A 19,996-nucleotide genomic window follows, 5' to 3' on the forward strand; every position below is an offset into this window, starting at 1 on the left:
GACGTGGGGGGTGTACGCGGGGGTAGAAAAGTGGCTGAGAGCGAAGGGGGTACTCGCCAACAACATGAACAAAAGCCGAGGTTTGGAAAATATCTTGTTTCGGTTTGTTTTAGTCTTTCTCAATAATTTATCGCAATAGGTTTTAAAGATCATATGAACCTATATACTCGAAATCAAGTAACAAGTCCGATGTTCAATATGTTAAGATCTCATTGGTGTAGAGTCCAAATTTGGTTGATGGGGCAACCAGCGGAGAACCTTCACGTCGCAACACAATACGATATGATGATCACGGACTAACAGATCAGGAATACCAGGTAAAGATACTTGCAATATATGCACCATTTGGAATAATGGAGCAACTCGCTCAGTTGGTGCATGAAGTGGAACGTCTGGTCACCGCGCCCTACGTGCCCTCGCTACATGTAAGTGGTCGCAATCAGCATCGAAGTATACTCGCTAACGAGTATAGTAGGGGCTATACAATCTATTACAGCAAGGCTCTGCTTCATCGATTGATTCCTGGGCATCTTGCAAGCCATGTCAGGTCGGCTTGTTGACCAATGTTTTGGTCGAAGCCTTATCGCGATCGCGGGTCGCTCTGCCTTTAATCGCAACGTTTGGTATGAAATCGGTCAGATTTTCCCTTGCTATGCCGTTGATCTAATTCAGTATAGCTGCTTCATCAAATTTTCGCGATGCACTTCTCGAGCGCCATCCAGTTATCTTGGATGCTTTTCTTGAAAAAGCTATGAACGGTGATGAACCCGAGGTGTGTTCCGGCCCACAGGCTCAACATTAATTTCCGGTTGATGAGCCTCAGCTGATTGTATTAGTATTATTCGGCATGCATTGCCTTCTTCACGTCACCCCTGCCAGACACTTTTGTTGCGCCTGCTCGAATCGCCCCGTTCGTTGCGAAGCTGGTGAGCATGATGGCAGCCAACCCATGCGTTGAGACCGTAGCACCACTCCACGCACTCATCAATGGACTCAAAGGCTCGCCAGGAATTCTAGATGATATCCCGTCTGAAATCATGTCAAATCTCCAGCTGGAGTTCACAAAAACACTGCGCAACCTCGACGACCATATGGGGAACCTACTGTGTCTTGCCACTTTTGCCCAGATCGCGACAGGACGGACCACAACACCACAATATCAACACGGATCAGAAGGCCAATGGCTTCTCAATATCAAACATTTCTTTGGGGCTAAACGAGGTCTCAAGACACTCGATCTAGTCGTTTTGCGGGTGATTCTGGCTTGCTCTTCGAGTTGTAACTTAGGGCCACAAGACGCTACTGAGAGTATCCGGCTCGCAATTACTATCGCTGATGCAATCGAGCCTGAGCAGAAACAGGCATGGATTGCAAGTAACTCGGCCAAGATTTCTAAACTGCGTGAGAAGGCTGTCAAGGATGGTTTATATGGCGGGATCCAAACGATGGTTTGTCTGACTCTTTTTCACACTCGGCGGACATTCGCTAATTACTGCCTTTTAGGCCATTGTATTTTTGCATGTACTTCTCCCGGTGCAGTCGCTATCATCCCAGCTACGAGACTTTGGGCTCAAAATTCTTCTGTCGAAGAACAGCCAAGGAACATTGGAGTTACTATCGCCGGAACTCATCGCACGTCTTGGAAAGTCGCTAGCTGTGAGTTTGAGATTCGTTTTCTTGATGTCATTTCTAAAATTAGTAGGACACCGGAGAATCTGCTACCCGCGAGCTCACGACCTTTACATTTGCCGCGCTGAATGGCAGCCAATGGCAGAGTAGAGAAACAGTGTCAACGATACGCTTGGCGCATTTGATCTTGACTGGCCTCCAGAAAGTGGAACCTGAGACAGTGCGCTTCAGTATCAAAAACTCAATAAGCGCTCTCAGTCAAATTGTTGGAGAAACAATAGAGCACTTTCCCCGACAACCGTGTGAAAGTCAGTGCAGTCAGTCAATCGTGTGCACTTCGCAGCTATGCAGAATGCAGAACCAGCTATTTTTGTCACTGTTGAACCTTTACAGTACGAACTCGCCAGCGCAGACCGGGGTTGACATTATAATGAGGTCATTCATGAGACGCGTAGAGCAGTCTTTGCCCAATACACAGTGCGCATTCTCAACAGGAAGCCCAAGCAATTTCCAACGCTCTGTTACCTTACGCCATCACAGTGAATTCTCTTCTACAACCATCAACCGGGATTGGCGCGCTGGTTTTACAGATGTCTTTATGCAGAATGCCAAGACTACTCATGATAGCATGATGAGAAAGATTGAAGATACCTGCTTTGATTTGGAGCGGCGCTGTGAAGATGTGGAAGGGCCCTTACGAGTTGTCGAACAAGACCGCGACAAATATGCTGAGGAAAATGAAGAACTCAAAACACGAAATGAAGAATTAATCGAGCAACTGAGACAGAAAACCGACGAATTGGAAGACACACGAAGAAAATCATCCGAACATCTAACTGAGTTTGGTCATGAGCACGCACGCCTCGAGCAACTTCTTCAAGATCAATACACGTACCGTGATGAGCTGACAGGATCTATTGAGTCTGTACGAGCGGAGCTTCAAGAGCTGAAAAAAAGCTCTGAAATCGACATTTTTGCCGAGAAAGAGAGGGCTCGCTCCAAAGAGTTAGAGATGATGGCTACTCTTACTGGAAAAGAAGATCAAATCGAGGATCTCCAAGGGGAAATCCGTGACATGCAAATGCAGAACGAGCAGAAGTCTCGGACCCTTGCTCAAGTTTTGAAGGATAATGACACTTCCCGACAAGCTTTGAACTCCCTAGAGCTGGAGCTTGCGGTTGCTGCGCAAAGCTTGGAGCAGTCTAGACTTCTCAATGCTCAGAAAGAAGACGAGATTAGCCGCCTCCTGGCTCAGGAAGTTGGCCTGCGGAAGGAACTGGAGACATTACAAACAGCGGTAAGTTCCATCATCGACCAGTGGAATCAAGGCGTACTGATTGGATTTAGACGAAGCAGTGGAATGCGGAGATTGATAGGCTTGGTTCTGCCCTACAGCAATCTGAGGAGAATCTACAAAGTGAAGCCGAAAGGCTGAACAATGAAGCTTCGCTAGCTACGGCCGAGGTATGTCTTTGCTCACCTTTTTGTTCATAATTGGAAAGAATCAATCTAAAAGAAATTATAGATTGCAAAAATGAATGCAGAAAACCAACGATTGCAAGCTGCTATGCAGGCCGCCACCATTGTTGCTTCTAAAGATGCCCAATCCAAAGACAAACGCATCCATCACTTGGAAAGAAAGGTAATAACTATCCTCGATTCTTTTATATCTCGGCACTAATTTTTCATATAGGTGCAAGCCCTACGAGACGAACGTGCCGACAAGGCTCGAGAGTTCTCAGAAGCCCAGCAACACATCGGCCGACTCATGGGCGTCATGGGCTTCGCAGCAAATGCCCCAGAATCTACCTCTCCCCAATACCAACGGACCAAATCCACAAACCACACACCAGTAGCTAGAGTTCGCCAACCAATCAGTGACGATGAAGAAGAGACACAAACACAATCATCCCAATACATGCCCATGGGCCCCACCCCGAAGCGCCCAAGAGGGAACCGCAAGTCAGCCGTACCCCACACAAGTACTTCCCCTGCTGCAATCTCGAAGACAAGAAGTCCACCGGCTGGGCCTCGGTCTGTGCGAAAACCATTGGCAGAGGCTGATCTCAACAGTCCTGCTAAGATACCGTCAAGCAATGGATCAAAACATAGTCAGGTTGATATGGTGCCGGGAACCCAGGCACGGGAGAGCTTTGAGGATAATCATCTTCGAGATCTGGGTCTTGACATGGATCTTGAATTTTCGAAAGACTTTCTCTTTTCCAGTACTGCTTTCACGGGGTCGAATGAACAGGCTGGGCTGCAATAGTTGCGCAGTTGGTTTTGCGCGGCTTTTCGTCTGCCTCCAGGTACTCCACGTGGATTAAATTATTGTTGTTTTACCATGCCATTTTTCATTCTTTGTATGAATTCATTCATGTTCCAGGGGACTTTATAAGTGTGTTTTTTCTTCTGTGGTAATATGTATCTTATGACGATATAGCTAGCATGTTATATCGTGCCAATCCAACTTACTGGTGTTTCTTCCACTGCTACTACTGCTGTAGCTTGTGTTTTCATCCTAGGGATAGACCTCTTTAAAGGCTGCAATTCCCTTTATGTTACTTGCTTGAAGCAACGATCTACCTTCTGATCACTTTCGTGGGTTCTGCCTTTCTCGAAGACTAGAAGACCTGCTTCGACTCTGCCTATACTATTTCCTCTGGCTATCCCGTACTCGACCCATTTTTACTGTCGTATTGCTTTCACTTCCCTACTGTTTTGAATGTTGTACTATTTCTACTATTCATACCCATTGGATGAGTTCATTCGGACGATTGTCCAAGCTAGTCTCTCTTAGCAAGATCCTAAGATTCATGGCTCCTGGTCAATCTCTCTCGGATAGTGACCACAATTCGCGGTTACTAGCTGTTTTCTCTCAAAATTCCATACTGTTTGAGGTTTCTAGGTATGTTGAAACAGCTTACTTTCGCTTTCTCGAATGATAGCTGTCATCAATGGCTCCCACTAGCTCTTAGGCGTTACTGGAACTAATAACTTTCTACGTAAATTAGCTGCTTCCAGCAATTATCTTGAAAGCTTTCTACATCCCCATCTTTTGTGTAGTAATTTGACCAGCTTGTTTGTCGTATGACTGATTGCACCAGCTATGTTGCTATCTGATGTTGTGCAGTCTTTGTCCTTATGCATTTATCTATCTTCAAGTCTTGAGAATTTTCTCACTCTTCTCTCAATCATCGGGTGCTTCTTATGCCAATACTCCTGCCGTAAGTGCTGCAGAAGCCGTTGCCCTACCTTGAAATTCACAGTTCTATTATCTTTCTCTTCATCTTTAAGTCTTCTTTACTTGATTCTTTACAGAGTGCTTTACTCTTTCTTCAATAAAAGGCATGTGGGACGGTGCCTTCCTACCCTCCACCTGGGCAAGGGTACCTAGGTACTTCTAACTCCTTCTTGCTCTTCCATGCTTCTTCTTATCTTCTCTACTTTGACAATATCAATTTACAACTCTCCCTGGACTTCTGCATAACTCACAATGTCTCGCAGTACTGCTGCTCACCAAGCCTGGAGGGACCCACACCTCCCCCAGCTATCACCTTGGACCTCGTGGAAATCATGGGATACTCTGGCTGTCGATCTGCTGAATATACCAAAAGAAGTAAATACTCATGATGTCTATGATGGTTTTGGCAAAGAGGGCAACATCATGCATATCGATCTTTGGGAGAATTTAAAGGGGGAACCGGACTCCAAAGGTCGCATTCGATTTAGGTCGGCATTTTCTTCTGACCCCATGCTTTGCATGAAACCTACGACTGACTGTCAACAGACCACCACCCGAGAAAGCTTTCTGGGCCAATGGCCCCTATCGCATCAGACTCCGGAGCGGGGGTTACTATGACCTCTTCCTTAAACTCAGCGACTCTCACCCTCATACTATTCCGAGCCCAGTGCGACCAGCGGTACAGTTGCCAATTGAAATTGTGAGTGAAGTTCAAAGACTTTTATTTATGGTTGCTAACAATCATGAATCAGGAACTCAACACGACTCAAGTTGACATCGGCGTCCTCTTGAATGAGTCCACTGTTCATTTCATGCAAAGCTTTCCCGGCTCTTCCCACCCAAGATTTGTTGTAAATGTCAAACTAAAGTGCTTGTTCATTTATTTAAAGGTGGGAATCCGGGGATCGGACAAATCTGAGTTAATTCAGCAGGACTATCGCATCAAGATCACATTTCTTCAATTATCCGAGGTTTTTGAACAGGCCGATCAGAAGCAAACCTCTCTCTTCATTATCCTTGATTCAGCCGTCATCTGTCACCGGAAAGTGAACAACATTCAATTTACCTTTACCGAGCCCCGAAGCTGGAGAGAAGAAGATGCCTGGTATCGCCAGACTTCGGTGGCCCATAACCCGAGTTTCCTGAGGAATGTTCCCACAAATCTGAAGAAGTCAGGCCAAGTGATTGACCTTGGTTGGTATTTTGTCCATGATCCATATTGTTATATGAGCTAACTCTTGCTACCATCTAGGGCGATGGAACGTCTTCAAGATCACATTAGCACCTGAGCCGACCACAGATCCCAAATTATATACGAACTACACCCGCCCTCTCATACGAATGCGGGAAATCTTCAAGGACTACAACATTACTGTCAAAATTGGAAGCCACTTTACCGAGAGCCCACATCGACCAGTTCCGGTGTGGCAATGGATTGACTTCTCTGAGTCTGGTTCCCAAAGGAATTCTGCGCTGTTGCAAGACTTGGGGAACGAGACCTACGAGCATCTTCCTTTCGAGGTTCGATACCAACTAGAAGTTTGCTTATCCCAAGGATACCTCTCTGAATACACCATGACTCGTGATTTTATCCGAGAATTGAAAGCCCGGGGCGACGTTCAGGGAAGAAGACTGCTAGAATTTGTGGCTACAGAGAAAAGAAAGTACCTTGACCCCATGAGAATATTTGACTTCCAGTTTCTTAAAGGTGTCACCGACTCGAAAATTCCCGGCTATTGCTGTTACATGCACACAGCACGAGTAACACCGACAACAATTTACTACAATACCCCAAGTGTAGACATCTCAAATCGTGTTGTACGTGGATGGTCGAGCAACCATAGTGCTGGTAGATTCCTACGTGTTCGATTCACCGATGAGAAGACAGAAGGCCGTATCAATTCTTCCATTGGCAATTCTAATGATGAGGTTTACACCCGTGTTAAAAGGACACTGGCAAACGGCATCACCATTGGAAGTCGTCACTACGAATTCCTTGCATTCGGAAACTCACAGTTCCGTGAGCACGGCGCATATTTCTTCTCTTCGGATGCCGGTGTCTCAGCAGCGACCATCCGAGCTTGGATGGGTCAATTCAACCACATTCGAAACGTCGCAAAATATGCCGCAAGGCTCGGTCAGAGCTTTTCGACTACTCGTGCATTCACTTCATCTTCGGTCCAGGCTGTGGTACGCAATGATATTGGGCGCAACGGTTTCACATTCTCAGATGGCGTTGGAAAGATATCCAAGTTCCTTGCTCAGTTGATCACTGAAGAGCACAAGATTAGGACTTCCACTGGAGATCCCCCCTCGGCATATCAGTTTCGCCTCGGCGGATCAAAAGGCATACTCGTCGTATCCCCAGATCCTCTGCCGAAGGAGGTACACATCCGTCCCAGTCAATACAAGTTCGAGGCAAAGCATCAAGGACTTGAGATAATCCGTTGGTCTCAGTTTTCTCTTGCAACATTGAATCGCCAATTGATTCTTGTGCTTACTGCTCTGGGTATCCCGGACCATGTCTTCCATGCTAAACAAAATGCTATGTTGAACAGCTTTTATGAGGCCATGTCCAGCGATGCTAAGGTGACAGAGCTACTTCAGAAATACATCGACCCAAGCCAGACAACTCCCATCCTTGCGAAAATGATCAACGATGGCTTCCGCAGGGCCAATGAGCCGTTCATGAATACCATGCTCGGTCTTTGGAAAGCATGGCATCTGAAGCATCTCAAAGAGAAAGCCAAGATTGTCATAGATGGAGGTGCCAACCTGCTTGGCTGCATTGACGAAACAGCTACTCTGAAAGGCTATTTCAAAAACACTATTCCTGCAAATGGATCATACGAGGAGAAAATGGCTGCTTTGCCTGAGATATTTGTTCAGGTCTGCCGCCCAGAAGAAGATGGTAGATACGAAATCATCAAAGGCGTCTGTATTCTGGCTCGAAACCCCTCACTTCACCCAGGTGACATACGTGTGGTGAGAGCAGTGGACCGACCCGAGCTGCGGGATCTCCGAGACGTCGTCGTTCTTCCTCAAACTGGCGATCAGGACGTTGCGAGCATGTGCTCTGGTGGTGATCTAGATGGTGACGACTACCTCGTCATTTGGGACCCCGACCTGATTCCCACTGATTGGTTCACTGAGTCCATGGACTACAAGTCAAACAAAGCTCCAGACCTCAATCACGATGTGACAGTTGATGAAGTCACATCTTTCTTCGTCACCTACATGAAGAATGACTGTCTTCCAAAAATTGCACATGCCCATATGGCTTGGGCTGACAGGCTTACAGACGGTGTGCGATCAGAAAAGTGCATCCGCCTGGCGAAACTTCATTCTGATGCCGTTGATTACAACAAAACTGGCGGGCACGCAGTCATGCGCCGCGATTTGACTCCAACGCTATGGCCTCATTTCATGGAGAAGCGATTCAAGAGAAAGGAATGTATCTACCGTTCTCGCAGAATTCTCGGTCAGCTGTATGATAATGTCATCGCCCCCGACTTCGTTCCCAACCTTGCCATGCCTTTCGACTCGCGAATCTTGAACGGCTCGTTAGCTGCTGCTAGTGAATTATACATGAACTTTGCCAGAGCTCTCAAGGTAGAATGGGACATGAATATGCGACAAGTCATGGCTCAGTACGAGATCAGCACCGAGTTTGAGGTGTGGTCAACGTTTGTTCTCCGTCATGGCTTTGTTCTCAAAGACTTCAAGATGCAGGAGGACCTAGGAAAGATTGTCGGTAACATGCGGCGCGGATTCCGTCAAGCCTGCTATGATAAAGCTGGTGCGGACCACATTGCTTCCTTGGTCGTTGCCATGTACCGCGTTACCGAAGAGCAAATGACCGCCGCCATCGAGGCTCAGAAAGAAGAGAAGCGTCTTCGAGAAGATCTTTCAATTGTTGACATCCCTTCCACCGAGCTCCCATTCATTACCTTCCCTTGGATTTTCCCGGAAGTTTTGGGTGAAATTGCCATGGGCAAGCGACAAGCCTCGGGGGCCGGAACGTCTGGTGTTCATGATCCCAGTTCCACTGAAAAAAAGCCGATATTTGACTGGACCCAGGTTCAGAAAATTGTTGGGGGCATGCAAGACAATGTCACTACCAAGCTGATAGTAGACCAGGTGTCTGACTCGACAATGTTGAACGAGGAAATCGGCAGCGGACATCGCCACAAGTCTAGTGAAGACCGAGACTCAGGTGTGTGGCTGGATGAGGATGACAATGAAGACGATGAAGATGGAGGTGTTCGACTGACCAGCAATGACAAAGACGAAGACTTTTCATTTGAGCCGGTTGAGCCAGTTGGGCCAGTTGCAGATGAGAAAATGGAAATCAAAGAAAAAATTGCCGGAGATGATGAACTCGATATTGTGGAGAAGGAAGGTGATGTGAAGCCTTCAGCTCTTGACACTCTGATTAGCATGATAAATACCTGATCAAGCGGAGATTGAAGAACATGTGTTTTCGTTATGGGGTTATGCGGATGGGGTGAAATTGAGGTTGCAGGGAACGGGACTTGATTGTTTTTTATGATAGAAAAAGCTTCTAGTGATTGAATGGGTGGGTGGGTGTGTAAATTTCTTCTCCATTCGTGAACAGTACAGACAACCTGAAAGATTTATCCAAAACAATGCGCCAGTGTATCTTTGCTGTGTAGGGGTATATCCAAGTCTACACGCTCAACTCCGCAAAAGCCTCCAGGCTTTTTGAAAATCTAAAACCACCACCAAAATTACCAATCCAGATCCTCATCGCCCTTCCGCTCCAATAACTCCACGACTGGCCCCAGCACAGCCTGCGAATGCCTCCAATTAGAGGCATCTCGCGTCCGCGAGTAGAAGATCGAACAATCCATACTATCACAGCTAACCTCATCACAGGCCGTGACACCCATGCAAGAACGACAAACAGCCTCCAAATCCACAACCCGCTTCTCCGCGCGTTGCAACCGCGAAACAACATCCAGCAAAGCAATATGCGGTTGCTGCAGGCACTCCCCGCAAACAGGAACAGTAGTATCAGACAATTTAGCCCGACACACAACACACGACGACGAGCGCATATAGGACTCCAGAGTTTTCTTAGTCACAAACCCCAAAGCAGATCCCGTATTCGGTCGCGCAAGCGCTGAAGCATCAACCCGCCGAATGCGCTGCACTTTCGGCATTTCATCGTACCACTGCCGCACATTTGCACCAACAAGATTGAAAATCCGTTCCAGCGGCGGAATCAAGTTCTTCGTGATATAGTACTCGGCGTCGAGCTCGAGCTGCGCATCATGCAGGAGAGTCTGCGGCGCGACGCAGCGATCAATGAGTCTTGACCCAGGCGCGCCCGTGACAACGACATACGGCACACGCTCGCCGGTTTGTGGCTCTGAGCGGGGATCTTCCAGCATGCGCTTTGTACTGATCATCGCGCCGGCGGGGAGTTGGCCGCGCTCGGAATATGTGCCTAGGCGAACTTCTTTGGCGAAGCAGAAATCCTGGATGGAGACGCGGCCTTGCATTATTTTTGCGCATTGGCGCTGGAAGTAGGATTTGACATTGCTTAGGTCTGCGGTGCGGAAGAGGATTTTGAGGGCTTTTTCTTCGATTTTTTGTTCTGCGGGGGTGCCGTCGCGTCGGACGGTCTCGATGCCCTTTGCGTCAAATTCGGGCTCTTTTTGGTTACGGTGTTCGTATTTGAAGCCTACATAGCGTTTCTTTGCTAGGAGGACGCAGGGGTGATAGACTTTTTCGAATTTGAGTTTTATTGGTCGTGGGTTCATGTCTGTGACTGCTTGGGCGATTTCTTCGCCTATGTCGAAGGCTTGGTCGCGGGTGCGGCCTTTCAGGTAGACGAATAGACTGTCGGTGTCGCCGTAAACTACCTCGGCGCCCCATCGTTCGATTGAGTGGATGAATGCGATGGCTTTTTCAAGGGTTTCTCGCCCGGTCTGCACGATGCTGTCGGCGATCTCTGAGCAGGGCATTCGACCAGAGAATGAGGCGGATGCATAACCATATGTGACGTTTGCGATTAGCTTGAGGGCTAATTGTCGGTTGTTAAGAAGGCGCTGTAAGACCTTGTCGTCTTTGTCGACTTTCATGCCACTTTTAACCATCACACGAGTCTCGAGGATCTCTGAGAGCATTTTGGCTAGCAAGGACTGGCGGGCTTCTTTCTTGGCGTACATCATACCATTTGGTGCGATGTTGACCTTGCCTTTGAGTAACTCAAGTAGTCTGGGCTCTCGCTTGTAGTCCATGAACCCCATTTTATCTCGACCACGCCAGTGCATTGCTCTACCCAAAAATGTAGAGTAGCAGTAATTATACGCGATCATGACACTCGGATACAGTGACTGGAAATCAAGCACCAAAAGTGGGCTGGTATAGAAGTCACTTTGCGGCTCCATGACCAAGGGCAAACACTCCAATGCATTCTGCTGCCCCACCTGCTTTTTACTCGGTGACACAAGCAGGAAGTTCTCAGGCTTAGCAATTCGGAACATCAAGGATTCAACTTTGAATTGGGATCCTCGAGATATCACAGAAGCAAAATCGATGCCTAGCAATCTTGCTTGCTCGCTTGTTCTTGGCGCTAATTCATTGGCCTCAAGGATCTCGAGGTTCAGTTGCACCCGGGAGGTGAAATACTCTACCACTTTGAGCATATTGCGAGGTTTGCCGCTTTGATACCACTTCGTCAGGTCTCGAGGCGAATAGTGGGGAATCCGACGATGCAGAACATGAAACACAACATTTTCCATAGTGTACTGCAACAAGTTGAGCTCGCCTTTCATAGCGCGCCATATATTGAACATGTGTCGACCGGTGATGCGAACAGACGATGAGTGATCATACCCCCACCGATCTGCCTCCTTGCCAAATCTTCCATGTGATTGAGACTTGGTCCTAGAAAATTCCTCGCAAATATCAAAATCGTACTTCTTACGAGCTCGTTCAATCACATATCCCCAAGAAGCACTGTGAACCTCGTAACCTGTGATGATGTCGGGGTCATGATACCGGACCAAGTCGACTAGTCGGTTAATGAGATCCAGTTCTGTGGGCTCGTGCTCGACATCAATTGTCAAAGCTTTGGATATCTTGGCTTCCGGTCTCTCACCTTCGCCGTGGTAGACCATCCCAACATGGACCCCAGGAAGATGGCTGTTGACCTCAACGTCGTCATCTTCAGTCTGAATGCACCAGAATAAACAAGTAATCTCATCCTCTTCGGGGTTGGGGAAGAGAGCGCCGCGGGTATTCACGTGTAGCTCCAAGCTCATTGTACTCATATGTTGAGCCTGGTGTTCCACACTTGTGGACACTCCCTTCTGTGAATATTTGAAGCCTTGGGCATTCTTCTGTGTTGGACCTTCAATCTGGGAGAGTAAGTCTGCTTTCATCTGAGCGAGCCGAGTTTTTGTTTGCTCCTTTTGCTTCAACTTTTGCGCAGCTTCAATCTCTTCAAACCACTGTATGACCTCTGAGCGGGTTGGTGGAACAGGTGCAAACTCCCAGACCTTAGCTGTACAGCTCTCTCGGAGATGTCGGTCTGCCTTCTCTTGTTGATCTCGGTCAAGCGTTGTCGGTGACTGCTCGCCAAACATTGCAGGCGCGTCTGCGGTTGGTTCAAAATCAGGCAGATAATGGATGGTGTTGCTTTCCAGTCTAAATTCTCTGCCGCCATATTCTCTTGGTCTTTCGGGAACATCCGCCTCGTCGCTGTAATATGCTTTTTGGTATACGACCGAAGGGCGTCCAAACTCAGTTATCGTTGAGGCAACTTCGTTGGAACTTGGGCCAGTGGATCTAAAACAACACAGTGATGTGTTTGGTGCAATTTCGAATGATTGATGAATGTTTTTAATGGTCTCAGACAGATGGGGATCGAGTGCTATAGGCCCTCTCACGGTTGCAGAGGAATGTAGCTCCAAAGAACTTCCAGTTCCACTAGCATTACCTGAAATTTCAGTGGCAGATCCAGATGTGAAGGAGCTCGAGGGAGGCTGAAATGACTCAGTTCCTTTCTTCGAATGATGTCCATCATCTTGGCTGTACCGCACTATAGTCAAAGGATCATTTGGGTCCTTAACTACCGGAAATTTCAGCCCACTGGTATAACTGTGCGCCTTTGGACGGACCGTTCTCTGTGACGAAGAAGACTTCGGCTCTGATGACGGGGCACCCGCATGCGAGTCCGAATTGCTTTCAAATGAGACACTTTTTCGTTTTTCGTCTGGTTGACACTTCCTCACGTTCGGCCATTCTGAATTTCCACCAGTCAAATCGTCATTGGTTGAATGTTTAGGTCTTTTGGTTGGCGGATTGCTCTCATCCAATGTTTCGAAGTTTAACCTCTTGGGAGCAACGTTCCAGCTATGGCTCTGGTCTCTGTGGGGATGATCTGGCTGCACTGCCGGCTCCAGGGGTGCAGCTAAATCTGAAAGCGGCACATCGTCAAAGACCCCATCATAAAAGCTTTCACCCAGCGGGTCCCTTTGCTCTCAGGATGTTGTTCGTTTTCTTCTTCCAAGGATCTATCTCCTTGGTCCGAATCCGAGTTGTACTGTCCATCGGCTTGAGATGACATGGCGAGTCCCTCATCAACCGAAATCTCTGGAGCGTTTTGCTGGGCTGATTCTTCGAGACGAATGCTATTAAATGTCAAAGTGCCAATCTTGTTCGGAAAGAAATCTTCGACGCTATCCAACGCAGTTTTGACACTCTCTGCCAAGTCCTTGGTATCCAGAAAAATTTCAAATGATGTTTCTTTGTTGTCATCATTTCGCTTTTCGTTGGCAGCCAGCTGAGCTTCCATATCACGGAATTCTTCCTCGTGTACCCATCCACCCTTGGACTGATTTCTTGGATCCGCTGACATTGAGACCAACTCTTCCGGTCCGAATGGAGAGCTTCCGGGATCGACAATCCCCAGTCTCTTTTTTCGCCTACGAGTCTCATCCTGCCATAATCCAGCCATGCTCGGAACCAGCCGCTCGTTCACCGCAACTGGTCTCAAAAGCTCCGTGAAGTCATGATGCAAAGGTCGTTCTTTAATATCAGCACGGTTCAAGATATCTTGCACACATACATCAGCCTCCAGCGGACAATGGCTTTGTTTTTGTAAAGCAGGATGATCTAGTATGTCCTCAGACCGAATTGAACGGTCATGCCAACGATGGTCGAGATCGCCAAGCTCGAGGTACTCAGGTACCGGTCCTCTAAACTTGACTTTACTGCAACTCATGATTGCACATCCGTACAAGTTGTAATCGCACATCCATTGCGGGATGTATTGTACATGCGCCTCGTAAGGTTGGAGAGGACGTTTCATCACAGCTCCTTGGTGCAAAAGATCAACCAAACGGTTAGTGTGAGAGGGGTTTAGGAGGTAAATCTTGAAAAAGAACCGCCATCCTACGTGGTATCCGTAGAATGGGACTCCTTTCACCAAGGTGATATGCGCCACATAGGCTATCTTCCTATCATACGCATTTTGGCGAAAACTGACCGCCAAAGCGTGATCAATGGAGAGATGAAGAGTTCGAATCGCTGCGTTTACTACGGTTTATATTAGATCAAACATCAACGAAATGAGGATTATATCATGCAAACCTTCTTCCGGTACCAAGGACCCATTGTATTCGATATAGAGGTATGGAAAGGCGCCGTGAACATGGACACACACCCTTTGTCCGGTCTCGGTGGCTCCAAAAACCCGAATCACAGGCACCTTAGGCTTGAAATCTTTCTCCGATGCTCCATCACGAAAAGGCAGCGGAGGATCTAACTCCGACGCGTGCGCCTGGTAATGATCGATACAGTTGAGGCGCACCCGAAATGACTCCATTGCTCTGGTATGTGGCAATCATAAACCACAGCGACATTGCGAAGGACAGGTGATTGTTGCATATCAACCGGCAAGTGAAGGAAAAAACGCAACTTGAAGTATGCCCTTGACTCCGAACGCGTAATGGTTATCGGTTATCGATAAGAGTGACCGGGTACCTGCATAGGTATGTATCTGTATCACATGATCTTGATAACACATTGTCACGTGCCGTGTATCAATTCTCCACCTGCCAAGCTTGGTATCGCAACTTCACTTCCATCTTTCGCCTGACATCCCGAGCTGCAGAGGGCTTAAACTCTTTCTTTTTTATTATATTTTTTTATTATATTGCGTTTGATCGCCCTCGTCTTTGCATCTATCGAAATTTTCTCTGCCAGATCTGCCAACCATGTCTTCACGAAAACCCGCGGATGTTGCAGCGAAAGAGCGCAACGAGTACATTCCCGCTTTCATCTCGAAAAAGCCATTCTACGTCGATGATGATGTGAACAACGACTATCTGGAGCATCAACGTCTCCAGAAAGCCCAACCCGATCAGTCGAAATGGTACGATCGAGGAAAGCGTGCGGGCCCAGCAGCCACCAAATATCGCAAAGGCGCGTGCGAGAATTGCGGTGCGATGACACACAAGACAAAAGAGTGTCTTAGTCGGCCCCGAAAGCAGGGCGCCAAATGGACCGGCAAAGATATCCAAGCAGACGAACTCGTACAGAAAGTTGATATGGGCTGGGACGCCAAAAGAGATCGATGGAATGGCTACGATGCCAGTGAATACCGCCAGGTTGTCGATGAATATGAAGAAATGGAGAAGATCAAGAAAATGGCGAAGGAGGATTCAGATCTCAAGAAGCTCGGTGAAGAGGGCGATGACGGCCCCGATTCGGATATCCGCTACGCTGAAGAATCCGACATGGGACGCCAGCAAAGTACCGCCACCCGCAATCTCCGTATCCGTGAAGACACCGCGAAGTACTTGCTCAACCTTGATCTCGATTCGGCCAAATACGACCCCAAGACACGCCGAATGGTGGACATGGGCGCACAGGATGACCAAGCGTCTGCGCTTGTCGCAGAGGAAAACTTTGTCCGCGCTTCAGGAGACGCCGCTGAGTTTGAAAAAGCGCAGCAATATGCTTGGGAATCACAAGAAAAGGGCCACACTCAACTGCACATCCAGGCCAACCCTACGTCCGGAGAGGTACTCAGGAGGAAGGAGAAGGAAGACAGTGAGAGTAAGCGTCAAGCTCATCGCAAGGCTCTCATGGAGAAATACGGCGGTGATGAGCACTCACAAGCAACTGCGCTGCGAGAAACCATGGTTGTTGAAAACGAACGATTCGTGGAATATGACGAGAGTGGTGCCATCAAGGGTGCGCCTAAGAATGCAACCAAATCCAAGTACCCCGAGGATGTGATGGTCAATAATCACTCTTCAGTTTTCGGCAGCTGGTGGTACCAATTCAAGTGGGGATACGCATGTTGCTATTCCACTGTGAAGAACAGCTACTGCACCGGGGAAGATGGAAAGAAAGCGTTTGAGGAAGAGGGCAACATGTTGCTGATGGAAGAAGACGACGAGAAGGAGACCGAGAACACTGACATTGCGGATCCCTCCCATGGGTCTGAACCAGTCAACAGCCGGGAGGAGAAAAATGAAACTACAAATGGGAAAAAGCGAACTCTGGAGGAACTGCAGACAGGTGTCACAGAGGAGGAGTATGAATCATACAAGCGAAGCCGCTTGGCTGCTGATGATCCCATGGCGAACTTCATCGGAAAAGATTGATAATTGCTCTCCAAAAATTTGCATTGGCGTTCGGATGTACAACATAATACCCTCTTCAATTGTTCCTTAAACAGTGGACATAATGCATCAACTAGTGTTCTAATTCTAATTTTTCATGCCAATGGGTCGAAAGCTATACTACAAATTTGCTTCTACTTCTATCGTTGAAACCTTTATATTAATGTTAAATTGGTGTGAGCGTATAGATTCGTACGGATATAATACTAAGCTACATTTGTTTCACTTATGTACGGAGTAAGAGTCTAGTAAAAAAATACATCAATTTGATTGAGAATTTGAATTGCAATGTATCTTTAGTACATAACTACGACACACATAGTTAATTAGTTGAAATTACTAAGTTTAAACACATCGTTATGGGGTGTTTTGTGCTCACGTGATCGAGGATCGACACCTAATGTTCGAGGCCACAAGGCACCAATCCCGTGACACATCTCGCTTAAGGCTAGGGCTACCCACACACATTCACATCCCGTAAGTTCTATTAGTGACGACGAAGAACACCGATCACCAGCCCCTTGAACGGAATCGCCAGGTACGTTCGCATGCTCTTGCCTGCAACAGTGCTCATTGTATTTATCGATTTACTAACTTCCTTTTCCCACAGTTCCTAATTCACCATGAGTACGTCCGAGTCGAAACCGCGCACTGCGGACCATTACAACTTCGAATTTGTCCAAACTGACAACCAATACAGCTAAGGGTACCTCGAGCTTCGGAAAGCGCCACAACAAGACGCACACTCTGTGCCGTCGCTGTGGTTAGTACTTCACCTATTTTTCACGATCCCACCCATCCGATCCGCAATCGCAAATTTGCAAATTTCAATATCGAAACACTGAATTGGCGATTACGGAGAGGACCACTACATAAATGAGCAAGGACAAGAGCTAATCGACGAATTTGCGACTATATAGGCAAGCGGTCTTTCCACATCCAGAAGTCCACCTGTGCCAACTGTGGCTACCCTGCCGCCAAGACCCGCAAGTGTACGCAAATACCCCTCCCGATGGCACTGGTGTCTTGAAAAATGGTCCTAAATCTAGATCATGAGCACCGATTTGAGAACCCCCGCTTACATGGATTTTTTCTACGAACAGTCAACTGGGGTGAGAAGGCCAAGCGCCGCAAGACCACCGGCACTGGCCGCATGCGCTCTCTGCGTGATGTCCACCGCCGCTTCCTGAACGGCTTCCAGACCGGTACCCCCAAGGGTGCCCGTGGCCCCGAGACCAACTAGATTCCCTTTTTCGTCCGCTCGGCGTCGCGTTTTCGTTCTCGGAGAGGCTGGAAATGAATGAGGGGAGGGATCCTGGCATGACATGAATTAGCATTACGGGATAGCATTACTCGAAATGCAATGGCAGTTCCGGAATCTTTTCGCTTTCCCATGGAGTTGGTGTGCAACTGTCGATTTTGCTGGTTCTCTTTGCCACGCCAAGATGACAAAGTAGAAATTGCGAAACGGTGGAAAAAGTTTCGTTGAAGGGCTCTTTTCTATGGAGAAGAGCTGGATAAAAATCCTGGGAAAGCGTGCATGAATTTCCTTTTTCTTCTTTTATGGCTGGCGAATATCCCCATGTCATTGCAGATACAATGTGAAGACTCTTCCTAAAATTTCACCGCTTGTTCTACTAAGTACGGGATTTCCTGGGTCTCGAAGATTGCAGCCATTGATTTGACATCCTTCAATGGCCTTGCTGGTAGATTTGTGGCTTTTGCTACTTCTAACCCATAGTATACAGCCTCGTCTCATGATTCCCCGCGACCAAAAACTGTGACACCACCATCCCGCTGGATATAGTACAATGCCTCGCGCTCCTCCAAGCCGTTGTCTTCACTCGTGTTCAACACACCTCCGCGGCTGATTCTGAGTACCCCACTCACATCCTTCGCGGCCCCAGTCTCCAGGGTGCGGAGCTGCATAACCGACCGAGCCCGATGCGCCAGCCCAATAGCAAGTGCCGCATGTTCAGTCTCTATTGGCGTAGCCAACTGCCCACCTGACGTAGATGCATTATGTATCAACGGAGCATCCGTAGCCAGTGTCAAAATCGTAGCATGTGCGTGCTGTTGGACAAGTTAGCTTGGGAACTCAACGACCTATCGATATGGTAAAGTTTTACCTGCTGCAACCCTGTAATCCACTCCGCCATCTCTGTGGCTCCAATGCCCATACTCGGGCCCGTCGCTGCAAGAAGCAGGTCAGGCTGATCTATAATAAGGATGAGCTCGTCGCCCTCCTCCATCGAGGCTTTTTGCTGTTCAATCACTGAAGAAATGTCATTCTCCAAAGCATCGAGCGAGGCTAGTCCGCGACCAGAGAAATGGAGCTTCTTTGCAATGCCAGGCTCTGCCCGAACCTGCGTCGTGTTTCCCCCAACGGCAGGTGCCGGTGCTGTTGGCGGTGGTGCCCTTCCAGGCACAGTACCGGGTGCAGACCGCATTGGTAGATTTGTCCGGGGACTGCTTGCCAATGCAGCTGGTGTTCTGGTGGGAGTGGCTGTGGCTGTGGCTGTGGCTGTCGACTGGGGTGCATAAAACAATTCAGATAGTCCATCTATGAATGCAAATCGTTGTTTGTCTGCTAGGCGTGCAAGATCAAGGCCCTGGGTGAGTTGTTAGTTTTTTGATCAGTGTATGCATCGATTTAGGATTGATATAGAAGATGGAATACAAATGGAAAGGCATATGTTCAAGGTTTAAATGTCATACAATCTGTAAATAGTACTTACCAGTCGTTTTGCCTCTGTTCTCCAGAATTCATAACTCCGCATGAAGCTTACCAGTACCACTTTCTTCTTGATGCCATTTTGCAGCTCGTCTCTGCCGAAAGTTGCATGAGAGCCTGATTGAGAGCTCAGCGCAGCATGCAGGAACCTCAACACCAACCAGTTTGAGGTTGCTCCAAGGATTGAAGAGACTAGCGTCAAAGATGAATCGGGTAGAGTTGATACATATGGAGCGAGGAGGGGCGGTAGTGGGGGTTGAGAAGGCATGAACGCGCCTCAAATACAATGACGATGAGCTGCTTTGATAGCTTGAGTCTGGTTTTACTCCTCTGTTTCTGTATTATTCTTCGCTTCTTATTTAATTGTGCGTTGCTGATCGAATAAGGCGTAGATATGTCGAGGGAAAAAATTGTTTGCGGCTCATGCATCCCGCCAATGCCAAGACATAGCATATCGAAAATGAAGTATGGTTAGGGTCTATTTTTCTGAAATTATTTTTCTATTTTGCTCGGCCTAGTAGCAAATATAAGATTAGATTTTCCTAGGTATCTTTGGTATCTATAGATTTTGAATCTGGTCGCTTTAAGAAGAAAATGTGACATTATGCCATCAATATATATAGCGCTTTCACATGCTGAATTGTTCAACATCAACATCGACCATGAATAGTTGTCTTCAATGATCGAATTAAGTAAACAGAAGACCGCAATATTCTCACT

At 47.6% G+C, this 19,996-nt stretch overlaps 6 protein-coding genes across 6 annotated transcripts; 4 read left to right on the forward strand and 2 right to left on the reverse strand.

The window, feature by feature from the left end:
• Positions 1 to 353: 353 nt before the first annotated feature.
• N7529_006599 (uncharacterized protein) lies at positions 354 to 3,898 on the forward strand (the record flags this gene model as incomplete). Its single annotated transcript, XM_057242126.1, has 9 exons — positions 354 to 425; positions 476 to 623; positions 678 to 772; positions 837 to 1,448; positions 1,504 to 1,656; positions 1,703 to 2,926; positions 2,977 to 3,093; positions 3,155 to 3,271; positions 3,323 to 3,898. The coding sequence occupies 9 exons, from the start codon at positions 354 to 356 to the stop codon at positions 3,896 to 3,898; spliced, it is 3,114 nt and encodes a 1,037-aa protein (XP_057097485.1).
• Positions 3,899 to 5,125: 1,227 nt separating this feature from the next.
• On the forward strand, positions 5,126 to 9,328 carry N7529_006600 (RNA dependent RNA polymerase; the record flags this gene model as incomplete). Its single annotated transcript, XM_057242127.1, has 4 exons — positions 5,126 to 5,361; positions 5,420 to 5,573; positions 5,626 to 6,067; positions 6,126 to 9,328. The coding sequence occupies 4 exons, from the start codon at positions 5,126 to 5,128 to the stop codon at positions 9,326 to 9,328; spliced, it is 4,035 nt and encodes a 1,344-aa protein (XP_057097486.1).
• A 296-nt stretch (positions 9,329 to 9,624) lies between these two features.
• Positions 9,625 to 14,735, reverse strand: N7529_006601 (DNA-directed DNA polymerase zeta catalytic subunit REV3; the record flags this gene model as incomplete). Its single annotated transcript, XM_057242128.1, has 3 exons — positions 9,625 to 13,305; positions 13,371 to 14,446; positions 14,501 to 14,735. The coding sequence occupies 3 exons, from the start codon at positions 14,733 to 14,735 to the stop codon at positions 9,625 to 9,627; spliced, it is 4,992 nt and encodes a 1,663-aa protein (XP_057097487.1).
• Positions 14,736 to 15,126: 391 nt separating this feature from the next.
• slu7 (mRNA splicing protein SLU7) lies at positions 15,127 to 16,524 on the forward strand (the record flags this gene model as incomplete). The annotated part of the gene is made up of 1 exon (XM_057242129.1): positions 15,127 to 16,524. One exon carries the CDS (start codon positions 15,127 to 15,129, stop codon positions 16,522 to 16,524), a length of 1,398 nt encoding a protein of 465 aa, XP_057097488.1.
• Positions 16,525 to 17,165: 641 nt separating this feature from the next.
• On the forward strand, positions 17,166 to 17,785 carry N7529_006603 (60S ribosomal protein eL37; the record flags this gene model as incomplete). The annotated part of the gene is made up of 4 exons (XM_057242130.1): positions 17,166 to 17,169; positions 17,243 to 17,305; positions 17,463 to 17,534; positions 17,646 to 17,785. 4 exons carry the CDS (start codon positions 17,166 to 17,168, stop codon positions 17,783 to 17,785), a joined length of 279 nt encoding a protein of 92 aa, XP_057097489.1.
• Positions 17,786 to 18,297: 512 nt separating this feature from the next.
• On the reverse strand, positions 18,298 to 19,544 carry N7529_006604 (uncharacterized protein; the record flags this gene model as incomplete). The annotated part of the gene is made up of 3 exons (XM_057242131.1): positions 18,298 to 18,615; positions 18,672 to 19,154; positions 19,281 to 19,544. The coding sequence occupies 3 exons, from the start codon at positions 19,542 to 19,544 to the stop codon at positions 18,298 to 18,300; spliced, it is 1,065 nt and encodes a 354-aa protein (XP_057097490.1).
• Between the last annotated feature and the right edge of the window lie 452 nt (positions 19,545 to 19,996).

Source organism: Penicillium soppii (assembly GCF_028829465.1).
Source record: "Penicillium soppii strain IBT 18220 chromosome Unknown utg000005l, whole genome shotgun sequence".
Classification (NCBI taxonomy): Eukaryota; Fungi; Ascomycota; class Eurotiomycetes; order Eurotiales; family Aspergillaceae; genus Penicillium; species Penicillium soppii.